Source organism: Penaeus chinensis, chromosome 34, assembly GCF_019202785.1.
Source record: "Penaeus chinensis breed Huanghai No. 1 chromosome 34, ASM1920278v2, whole genome shotgun sequence".
Taxonomy (NCBI): domain Eukaryota; kingdom Metazoa; phylum Arthropoda; class Malacostraca; order Decapoda; family Penaeidae; genus Penaeus; species Penaeus chinensis.
In genome coordinates, this window is record NC_061852.1 from 22,147,585 (window position 1) to 22,160,084 (window position 12,500).

Sequence of the window (12,500 nt, forward strand, 5' to 3'; positions counted from 1 at the left end):
ACACACACCACATATACGAGTGTGTATACTACATATATACATATCACAACAAATATATATATACATATATATATATATATATTAATATATATATATTAGTGATTGAAAAGAGAGGATGAGAGGAGGGAGAGAGGAGAGGGGAGGAGAAGGATGAGAGGAGAGAGAGAGAAAAGATGTGCAGACAGGATCGCCGTTATCTACTCCCTTATTCTACTTCTTCCTCCACTCCCTTCTCCTTCTCTTCCTGCTCCTGTGTCATCACCACCGTGTCATCATCCTCTTGCCCTGCCCCGTGACGCGGCCCCGCCTCATTGAGGTCAATTGGGGTCATGACACGAGCATACGAGCGAATCCACGAGGCACTGAACCCGCTCGTCCATTAAACTCTGCCTGCTTGCTTGCTCGCGTGTCTGCCGTCCTGTCTGGTTATTTGTCTGGCTGCCTGCCTGTCCGGCGAAATAAATAGGCGCGTCTCCTTTCATTTTCTTTTTAGAAATGTCTGTCTACTGTTTGCCTCTGTTTACCTGTCCGTGTGTCTCTTTACGTGTGTGTGTGTGTTTATATATATATATATATATATATATATATATATATATATATATATATAAAATCCCTCTCTGAGTCTGTATTTATATTTTTGTTTATTTCATTTCATTCATTCAGTCTGCTTATGTTTTCCCTCCCGCTGCCTCCTTCCTCCCTTCCTCTTCCCTCACACGCCGTCTCCAAGAGTTCCTCGACGCCTGTCGTCCGTCACGTCCGGTGCCAAGCAATCGCAAATCTTGAGAAATATGTGGCTCCAGTGAGGAAGATTATCACGTGACGTTAACGAGAGACATGGCCAAAGAAGCGAGGAGCAAGGAGTTATTAATGGCCTTGATGTCTTGAGACGTATGTAATAAGTAAGACGTTTGTGCCACTGACCATGAAGTAAACACATTCATAGTGCAGAAAGGCCATGGTGGTCCCACGCGCATACATACGCACGCCAACACACAGAGACGTACAGACATTTAGACGTATCTTCGCACACAAAGCAACAACAATAGAACACCAAGACAACAGCAACAGTAAAAACACCAAAAAGACAGCAAGACAAACAAAATAGATATTAAACTTTACATGACACAACAACTTAAAAAAAAAAAAAAAAAAAATATATATTTTTATATATACATGTATATATATATAAATATATATATATATATATATATATATATATATATATATATATATATATATATATATCACGGATTATAACTGACTATACCCGCAAGAACATCACACTAGATTTAATTTTCCTTTTATAGATATTTTAGATAAACTATCTGCAACCGTTATTTCTCGATTCAAAGGACACAGGAGATGGTCTTTTATTAAGACTGAACACGATTTGCATAACTTATGATATCTGTCAGTAAGAATATTTTAGTATAAGCCATCGCCAAAATCTTTGAAAAGGGAAGAAATAACAGGATAAACAAAAGGAAAATCGACAGAAAGATGGAAGAAAATAAACAGAATCTGAAAGATCAGAAAATTAATCCTATATGGCACTTGCGGTGTTGCCATCTTTCTGTCACTTATATTTCGGCTGAAGCTTCAAAGTCGGTAAATAGATCAAGTCACTCGGATTAATTGAATCCCCCCCCCCCCCCCACACTCCTCTCTCCCTCTCTCATTTTCGAAAGATTACACACACACACAGACACACACATACACACACACACACACACACGCACACACCAAAAACTACGATAGGCAAACTGACAAACGGATAGACAGGAAAAAAGAATAATCAACAACGGCAAGACACACCTTTAAAAAAAAAAAAAAAAAAATAATAATAATGATAAAAAAATCCAGGAATAAAACGCCCCTTAGTCCAGACCAAAGCGATTCCTTTTTTTTTTTTCATTTACATTGTCTAGTTGCCATCGACTTGGTCATTTCTCCCCGTCGTTGCACAGACAGCAAGGGCCTCGTGGGTATGCGTGCAAATGAGGAAGCGGCGAGGGTCTTGTGGGGGCCTTCGCTCCAAGCACATTGTGAAGTTATCTGTTACAAACTCGTATATATATGTATGTCTATCTGTCTGTCTATCTCTCTTTCTCTCTGATTATCAGCCTGTTTGTTTATCTATCTATCTGTCAGTTTGTCTATCTATCTGCTTATCTAACTATCTATCTATCTTCTATCTATCTATCTATCTATCTATCTATCTATCTATCTATCTATCTATCTAACTATCTTTATATTTATATGTATATAGAAAAGGTATGGATGAGAATGAATATCTTCACAGTGCAAGATATATTTGGCCGGTTTCGATTATATCTTCGTCAGGAATAATCGAAACCGGTCGAAAGCATCTCTCGCTTTGTTCAGATATTCAGTTTTTTTTTTTTTTTTTTTTTCTTTATCTTTGTCACAGTGAACAAGTTTCATCTATCTATCTGTCTGTCGGTCTGCTTCTATATATTTGTCTGTCTGTCTGTTTGTGTGACTGTCTATCAATCTATCTCTTTATAAGTGTGTGGGATGTATGAGTGAGTACAAATACACACACATACATGTATTTACGCATCCTGTCTTCGTAGGTCTACTGAAAGTAGTGGATCCGGCGTCTTCAGTTTCCCTAAATCTACCTGACTTTTCTTCCTTTCTTCTACTCCCTTCCTCTCCCCTCTCCCTCACCTTCTTTACCTTTATATCTTCTCCCTTAGTTCCCTACTTCACTTCTCTTTCTCCTTCCTCGCCACTTGCCTTCAACTCTCCCTTATCCCATTTCCGTTCTTGCCTTTTCCCCCCTCCTCCCTTATCTGCCTCTCTCTCCCCTCCCTTATTCCCCCTTTCTCCGAATCCCTTTTCATCTCCCTGCTTTTCCCATCTCCTCCTACCTTTCACCTCTCCTTCCCCTTCTCTTCCCTCGCTCCCCCACTTCTTGATTATCTATCCCCTCCCACACCTATTTCCTTCTCCCCCTCTTTCCCACTCTTGAACCCACTCTTTTCCTCCTTTTCTCCTTCCCTTCCGCTCTCTCTTTCTCCCTCTCTCTCTCTCTCACTCTCTCTCTCTCTCTCTCTCTCTCTCTCTCTCTCTCTCTCTCTCTCTCTCTCTCTCTCTCTCTCTCTCTCTCTCTCTCTCTCTCTCTCTCTCTCTCTCTCTCTTTCCCTCTCCTAAACCCACTCCTTTCCTCCTTTCCCTCCATCACTCTCTTCCTCTTCTCCCTTCTCACTCTTTCTCTCAATCTTTACTCCTCCCACCACCCTTCTCCTCCTTCCTGTCCCTCTCTGTCTCCTCCCTTCTCCCTCTTTCTCTATATCTCAGCTCCTCCCCCCACCCCTCTCCTCCTTCCTCTCCCTCTCTGTCTCCTCCCTTCTCCCCCTTTCTCTCAATCTCCGCTCCTCCCACCACCCCTTTCCACCCCCCTCCCTCCCCTCCCCTTCTCCCTTCGCCTTCCCCGCCAGTCAATCAGCTGATCGCATTACACATTTGTCTTCCGTCCCCATTCATCAAATCCCCTTAACCGGCCGCGACCAATCCATCATCCGGATAAGTGAGGAGTCTGTATTGGGGCGAGCGGCGACACTCGGCAACATATCGGTTACGTCAGGGAAACGGGAGACAAATAGAAGATGAAGAAGATGACAAAGACGAAGAGGAGGAAGACAAAAAACAAAACAAAAAAACAAGGAGAAGAAAAATGGCGAAGACGAGGACGAAGAAGAGGAAGAAGAAGGATGATAATGATGATGATGATGGTGTTGATAATGATGATGATGGTGATGATAATGATGATGATGATGATGATAATGAGGAGGAAGAGGAGGAGAAGTAGAAGACAAAGGAAACGAAAATGAAGTAGAAGACGGAGAAAAAAAAGACGAATAATAATAAGAATAAAAAAACAAAGAAGAAGAAGGAGAAGAAGAAAAGGAGAAGAGGAAAAATAGACGAGAGGCGGGACAACAGACAAATCTGGGTGATGGAGAGAGTGTGAAGAGACAGATAGAGAGGTAGATGGACTAATGTCTGGATAGAGTGGTAAAACGGAAATAGATAGATAGATGAATAGGTAAATAGATGAAGATCGATAGATAGATGTAGATGGGTAAGACGAGTGAGGGCATGCGAGAGAGAGAGAGAGAGAGAGAGAGAGAGAGAGAGAGAGAGAGAGAGAGAGAGAGAGAGAGAGAGAGAGAGAGAGAGAGAGAGAGAGAGAGAGAGAGAGAGAGAGAAAGAGAGAGAAAGACAGATATAGAGACAGATAGAAAAAAATATATATAGATATATAGATATATAGATATATAGATAGACAGATAGATAGAAAGTCAGACAGACAGACAAACAGACAGACAGACATGCAGCCAGACAGACAGGCAGACAGACAGACAGACAGAGAACGCGAAAAGACAAACAATACTAAAAGGAAATTAAACGCCACGATAACAGAGAAACTGCGAGCACCATACCAGCAAGAAGACCGGAGAGAGACAGAAAACCAGGAAATTGTGAAAGGAGAAATACGAAGCGAGAAATAGATCGGATATAACGAATCAGGAAGATAAATGGAAACGCAACTGCAGTTTTAAGTAGCAATGGCAGCGGCAATTGCTAGTTAATGCCTATAGCACAGGAGCAATGGCATTCTGTTATTATTGCTACTATTAATATTCATGTTAATAAATGATGGCAAATAGTTATTACAAGATTGATGGCTATTCTTGTAAGCACAACAAAGTGATCATAAAAACCTATATATATGTTCCAATAAAACTTTGATAATCACCAAAGGCACCAGAGAAGGAAAGAAAAAAATATAAGAAAACAAAATACAAATAACAATAAACCGATACAAAAAAAAACACAATACAGAGAATTCAAAAGATAAAGCCACAGCATCTCCACACACTCACCGGAAATCCAGCTGCCGTTAAATCCGTGTATCTTGAAATCGTTCCCTAATATGTCCTCTAACTCAAATCTCCGACCTTTGACCCTCGGCCCGTCGTCAGGAGGCGTCAGAAGTAACACGCTCGTTACTATCATGCCCAGCACGAAGCAGATGACCAACACGGCGATGATGATGCCCTTCCAGTTCCTCTGGTTGGGCGTCGCCACCGCAAACTCCTGTAGGGGGAAGAAGTGGGGGTTTAGTGGGGAGGGTGTAGGTGATAGAAGGAGGAGGGGGGGGGGGGGTATGTTTTGTTGATTACTTGTTTGTGTGTGTGTGTGTGTGTGTGTGTGTGTGTGTGTGTGTGTGTGTGTGTGTGTGTGTACGCCAAATAGTACATTCGAATTCGATGTATTTGTGTTTACATACTCACATATTGTAGATTTCTCTCGAGAACTTCCCCAAAACAACTATGCAATCTCACAGGATATTTTTGTCTAGTAAATGCCTCCACAATATTCACCTCTCGTGTGTCTCTCTTTTTTTTTTCTTTGCTCACTTGTTTTTCCTCAGTTCTACGTTTATTTCCCTCCCCTGAAGTATGCCTCACAAATATCCCAAAGGCCTTTCGGGGAGAAAAAAGAACAACTTCCCGTTTTCCTTTGTCTTATCCCGTTTTCTTTTGTGTTTTTTGGTTTGTTTTCACACGCAACACTCCTTATTCTTATTTGCTATCTCATTATCTATCTCTCGCTCTCTCTCTCTCTCTCTCTCTCTCTCTCTCTCTCTCTCTCTCTCTCTCTCTCTCTCTCTCTCTCTCTCTCTCTCTCTCTCTCTCTCTTTTTCTCTCTCTCTATTCCCCTCTCCCTTTCTCTTTCTCTCCCCCTTGCCCTTTCCCTTCCCCTCCTTCCATCCCTCCCTCCCTTCCTCTTCCCCTCCCTCGTCATTCTCAAGTTTTTTTTCTCTCTCTTTCTCTTTTTATTCTTGTGGTTTTGTGGCTGAACGGTGCGTGAAAGCATGAAAGCCTCTGGAAGAAAAGGCAAAATCTGGCTCATAATAATTTCTAAAAGAGAGGATTTTTTTTTTCATAAAGAAGAAAGAAAAAATAAACATTAGGAAATATACTAATATATATATATATATATATATATATATGTGTGTGTGTGTGTGTGTGTGTGTGTGTGTGTGTGTGTGTGTGTGTGTGTGTGTGTGTGTGTGTGTGTGTGTGTGCATATAATGATAATAAATAAACAAATAGATAAACAAATATATGAAAAGTTCACCTTCTTGGTATCGGGCCATATATAAAAGGTCAGAGATCAAATTAGTTGAAAAGTAGAGGGATAGCAGAGAAGGGAGAAGGAAATTGGAAGATGAAAAGCGGAAACACACACACACAGACAGATAGATAGACAGACAGATAGATAGATGAGATAGAGAGATAGATAGACAGAGTGAGAGAGAAAGAGAGAGAGAGAGAGAGAGAGAGAGAGAGAGAGAGAGAGAGAGAGAGAGAGAGAGAGAGAGAGAGAGAGAGAGAGAGAGAGAGAGAGAGAGAGAGAGAGAGAGAGAGAGAGAGAGAGAGAAAGAGAGAGAGAGAGAGAGAGAGAGAGGGAGACAGAGAGACAGAGAAAGAGACAGCGAGAGAGAGACAGAAAGACACACGGATAAAGGAGAAAGAAATATTAGTACATTCTACACATAATTATGAAAAACCTCTACCTATACGTTCATACACACTGCACGTGTACAAGAATGAGCTCATGTAAATATACCGCGTGTCTGTACCCGACGTACTTAACGGAGTGATAATCTCAAAATTCCTTTCACGAATGAAAAACACTAGTCATCTTTCGAGACGCGAAGGAATGTCCGGAAGAACGAGATGAAAGCCAAGGTCTGTGTAAGTGTAAGTATGGTTATGAATGTAAGCATGAGTGTAAGTGTAAGTGTAGTTTATGTATGAATATTATAAGTATGAGTAGAAGCATGAGTGTGAGTATGAATGTAAGTATAAATTTGAGTAAGTGCAATTATAAAAATATGTATAAATATAAGTATTAGTATAAGGATAGACCTTGGAGGAAACCAGCATCTTCGCGGAGAGAGGATGCTATGCGAGGAAATGTGCGTGCGCGGGGAGATGGGGAGGCAGAGCATGTGTGCTCGTGATTGCGTGTGGGGTGTGTGTGTGGACAGGTATGTGGTGCGTGTGTGTTTGTGTTTGTTTGTTTTATAGATGTTGTTTGTTTATTTGCTTGTTTGTCTTGTTTGTATGTTGGTTGGTTTGTGTGTGTGGGTGTGTGTGTGGGTGTGTGTGTGGGTGGTGTGTGTTGGTGTGTGTGGGTGTGGGTGTGTGTGTGTGTGGGGGGGTTTTGTGGGGGTGTGAGGGGGTGTGGTGTGTGTGTGGGGGTGTGTGTGTGTGTGTTGTGTTGTGTGTGTTTGCACTCATTTTCTGTCCTCTCCTCCCTGTAGCACATTCTGTTTCTCCATTCTCTATTAATATTAGATATCATGGATGGCCATGTGAGATAGGGAGGATGGGGGGGTGTGGGGGAGTGGGGTTGTGGGCGGGTTGGGTGGAGGGGGTTGTGAGGGGTACGGTATAGTGGGTGGGATGGGGGCGGGAGGGGTGTAGGTTTTGGTGTTGGGCCACGGGTGATTGGTATGGATATGGGATTGCACTTGGCTAGGGATGTCGATCACGGAGTTGGGATAGCGGGAGGGTTGTGGGGGGATGGAGTGCTGTGTGTGGTGGTTGGGGGTAGAGGGCGTGGAGTTGGTGGTGGACACAGTTTATGGATGTGCTTCATGTTTATATTCGATGTTTATATTATACTATATTATCATCTATGGGGGAGATGTGGTGTGTGTGTGTGGTGGTGTGTGTGTGTGTTTGTGTGTGTGTGTGTCGCTGTGTGTTGTGTACATATATAGTATGAAGATATATCTCCTATATATAAATATCTGTCTATCTATCTCTAATATCCTATCATATTAAATATACACACATACACACACACTTTCTCTCCTCTCTCTCTCTCCATCTTTATCCATCTATCTATCTATCTACCTATCTATCTTTGCCATCCTTCCTTCTCCTCCCCTCTTTCTCTCCCTCGCCCTCTCTCCTCTCTTACTCTCCTCTCTATCCTCTTCTCCCCCACATCACCTCTCTCTCAGCCACCCCCTAACCACATCCCACATATTCGGACTGCCGTCGGAAGTCGTGTCACGTCCCCACACCCCCCCCCCCCCCCCCCCCCCCCCCGGCGCCTCAGAGTCTCTCCGACGTGACCTTAGCGCCTTAGACATGAGGTGTGACGCCTTTGGTTATTGTCACTTGGGTCCGTTACGTTACGCCAGGTTCTCGTGTGTGTGATGGAGTAACATGACGTGACGTGAGTGATAAACGGGCTGATCTGACATGACGTGACACGTTTAGATTAATTATTGGCATCCAGGGACGAACGAATGACTGCCTGTGAAATGAAGCACGGTCGTTTGAGGTGTTTTGCAATGTCAGGAGGGTGCAAAAGTGAAGGAAATGAGGGTCTGGTTTTGGGATGAAGAGAAATAGATATTATTTTTATCTTTTTAAATGAGAAATCGAACCTAGAATTTGCAGATGAGGAGAAAGATTGGTTCAGATGTTCAGATTAAGAAAATTTGGTGTTCAGATTTTCCAACGAGAAGAAATAAATATCCTAAAATGAGTGTGTACATGTAGATGTGCAATGTATGAATGTGTGTTAGTGTTTTGTGTGTAATGTGAGTGTGTGTATGTGCACGGGCATGCGTAGAATATGCGTATGTGTATATGAATGTGTATGTGTATATGTATGTGTATGTGTATGTGTATATGTATATGTATGTGTATGTGTATGTGTATGTGTATGTGTATGTATATATGTATGTGTATGTGTATGTGTATGTGTATATGTATGTGTATGTGTATACGTATATGTGTGTGAGTAGAAACTGACTGAAATGCAGACATACATGGCAGACATACAGGCCTCCTCAACATCTATCGCGAGGGCATGAGGCACCGGAGCCCAGACACGAGACACCAAACGGGCACTAATACAGCAACGTCGTCCTCATCTCGGAGACACAGCTCCCCGCGATCGGATATTGCAGTGTTGAATATTGCAGAATCATTGCAAGGGTCTGTGAGGGTCCCCAGGCTAGTGTGAGGGTGTTGCTATGCAGGGCAGAGAAACAGTACACTACAGTGGTAAACTCCGGCGTAAAAGCAACATTATGTGTTTTTTATTACTGTAGTACGTGCATGGAACTGTTGTCATACACTAACACGAACATGGACACACACACACACACACACACACACACACACACACATTCGTACTCTGTCTGTCTGCCCCCACCCCCCTCTCTCTCTCTCTCTCTCTCCTCTCTCTCTCTCTCTCTCTCTCTCTCTCTCTCTCTCTCTCTCTCTCTCTCTCTCTCTCTCTCTCTCTCTCTCTCTCTCTCTCTCTCTATATATATATATATATATATATATATATATATATATATATATCATACACACGCATACACAAATATATGCAGACATGTACACGCACATATACAAGCACAATTACACTTTTTTATTTAAACAAATTCTCGCCACTCACACATCCATATCACTCACACGTGTATACGTAGGTAGACAGACATGTAAACAGAAATGTAACTGGAAATACTCTCACATGATTCCTTTTCATGATGATTTTTTTTATTTTTTTTTATGGGGAGTATCAAAGGGCAGATGTTCGAAAACCGATCATGCCCGGATGCATGCTCACTGCTCTTCTCTGCATGTGCATCCCCTTTTCCTCATTTTCCGGTTATTTTACCTCATATCTTTATTACCCTCTGTTCTCGCGTTCATCATTTCGTGATTGTTCCTCATTCTTTCATCCTCGCTTCTCCCGTTCCCCCTCCCTTTATCGCTTCTCTTTGTACATCTCTTATTCATATCTCAATTTTCAAAAAGATTCTCGTATCGTATTATTCTATCTTCCTGTTTGGTTCAACTCCTCTCATTTTCTGATATTTTGGGTTTTGTTTATTTCCTCATTCTTGTTTCGCTTTCCCTCATTCTCTCATTTTTGCTTCACTTCCTTTCATTCCCTCATATTTCCTTCAGCTCCCTTCATTCTCTCATCTCTGCTTCATTTCTCACTCCCTCATTTTGCTTCACTTCTCTCATTCCCTCATTTTTGCCCCACTTTCCCTCATTCCCTCATTGTGCTTCCCTTCCCTCATTCCCCCATTTTTGTTTTTCTTTTCGTCATTCTCTCCTAGTTCCCTTATTTTATTTCACTGTCTCTTATCCCCTCATTTTTGCTTCACATCCCTCATTTTTACTTCCCTTCCCCTCATTCCGCCGCTCTACCCTGCCAATTCCAACGCACTGGTATTTACCTCACTATTGTAGCCGAGATTTATTGATCAGCTGTTGACTGTCGCCAAGACATTGAGGCTCGGGACGCAAACTGGTGCAGTTATCTTGATTGGTCAGTTTAGTCTACTGCGTGTCTTATGATTGGTGGAGAAAAATTGGCGGTGACATCTCATTGGACGAGGAGAGTCTAATTGCCGACCATCTGTGATTGGTTGAAGAAAACCCTACCCATCGAGGAGCATTTTTTTAACTTGCTTTATGATAGTATTCAGGAAAAAAAAAAAAAAAACGTCTCTTAAGAGATTAACCGAGGAGCAGCTGCATCTCTGGCGATTGGCATGAAACAATGGCGACGACCTGATTGGCTAAAAGCCCCCGAAATAGGCCGAAGGTCGTTGGCCGAAGATCCTAAAATACCTCTCATGCGATTGGACGACTCGATGCAGCCGGTTCTTGTCGTTTCGTTGGAGCACTCACGACATGACAATCAAGACGAGGCAAAAAAGGCTTAGGAAAACAGAAGCAAACCGTCTTGAGAGCAGGTGAAAGAGTTTGCCGGCTGGGAGGGAGGCGATTGCTAAACGCTCACGTTGTATCGAGAATGAGAATTACACGATGTTTGTTTCGTTTTATTTTTTTTCGAAAGATGTGATCTCTTTCTCTTTCTCTTTTTCTTTTTCTATTTTTTTTCTCTTTTTCTCTTTCTCTCTCACTCATTTTTCGAAAGATGTGTTCTTCTCTTTCTCTGCCTCTATCTCTCTTTCTCTTTCTCTTTCATTTTTTTCGTTCTCCCCCTCTTCTCTCTCTCTAACTCTCTCTCTCTCTCTCTCTCTCTCTCTCTCTCTCTCTCTCTCTCTCTCTCTCTCTCTCTCTCTCTCTCTCTCTCTCTCTCTCTTTCTCTCTCTCTCTTTCTCTATGTCTCTCTTTCTCTCCCTCCCTCTTCTTCTCTCTCCCTCTCCCTCTCTCTCTCTCTCTCTCTCTCTCTCTCTCTCTCTCTCTCTCTCTCTCTCTCTCTCTCTCTCTCTCTCTCTCTCTCTCTCTCTCTCTCTTTCTCTCTCTCTCTTTCTCTCTCTCTCTCTTTCTCTCCCTCCCTCTTCTTCTCTCTCCCTCTCCCTCTCTCTCTCTCTCTCTCTCTCTCTCTCTCTCTCTCTCTCTCTCTCTCTCTCTCTCTCTCTCTTTCTCTCCTCGTTTTCAAGAACGATGAGGTTTGCCGGAAGAATTGGACCAGAGGGACGGCAGTAACGATGTAAAGAAGGAGAAGAGGGACAAGGAGAAGAATAAAACGGAGAGCTGAGCTTTAAAGAGTTCTTGCTGGGATGTCTTGCTGAAGTGATTGGAAAGCAGCAAGCGTATGGGGCAAGGGAGTAATTGTGTGTATGTCCGAAAGGAATATGTGTATAGAAATACATATATATATTTAAACAACAGACTGGACAGATAGAGAGCAGACTGGACAGAAATACACAGACATACATATATAGAGAAATATGCATACAGACAGTAGAGGGGTTTGTAAACGTGGAGTGGAGAAATATAGGCAAAAGCCACAGAGATAGACAAAGAGAAAGACGTAGACAGGAAGAGTAGGAGAGCGCAACAGAGAGACAGAATCCCGCACGAGCACGACCTTGAGAAGCGCCTCGTCGGCCAGAGGTGCTTTCCCCCCTTCCCCCTCTCCCTTTCTCATCCGCCCCTTCCTCCTCTCCCCTCCTCCTTCCTTCTCCTCTCCCCTCCCCCTCTTCCCCTCCCCTCCCCCTCTTCCTCTCCCCGCCTCCTCCTTCTCTCCCCTCCCTCTTCCTCTCATTCCCGCCTTCCCCGCGCGCCGCTAAAAGCATGCAAATTCCTCCCCTAAACAGTTGGTGAAAGATTACATTAGAAACCTCACCCATTCAGAGAGCCAGGCCGGAACTCGGGGGAAGGATGTACGTATTTGCGGTGAATCAGGGAAGAACACACTAGTGACTGCAAAGAATGGCTGGTATTTCGTAATACAATTAGATTCATCGTACACATAGACACACACACATGTTCGCACGCATGCATACGCACATATATTCGCAAACACACATACTTTAAATACTATACATAACATGCGTGTATGTTTGTAAATAACACGCATACACTGAGTATCTACAACGCGTCAAAAATAACAGTTACATAAACTACAGACGCAAATTGGGAAAACAAATC

General features: G+C 42.8%; 1 protein-coding gene across 1 annotated transcript in view; it reads right to left on the reverse strand.

Moving 5' to 3' along the window:
* Window positions 1–4,919: 4,919 nt before the first annotated feature.
* Window positions 4,920–12,500, reverse strand: part of LOC125043485 (inactive dipeptidyl peptidase 10-like) — a gene marked incomplete at its 3' end in the record, with an annotated part of 506,263 nt that continues 498,682 nt past the window's right edge. The window contains 1 exon segment of the mRNA XM_047639586.1: window positions 4,920–5,133. Coding sequence (XP_047495542.1) covers window positions 4,920–5,133 — 214 coding nt within the window.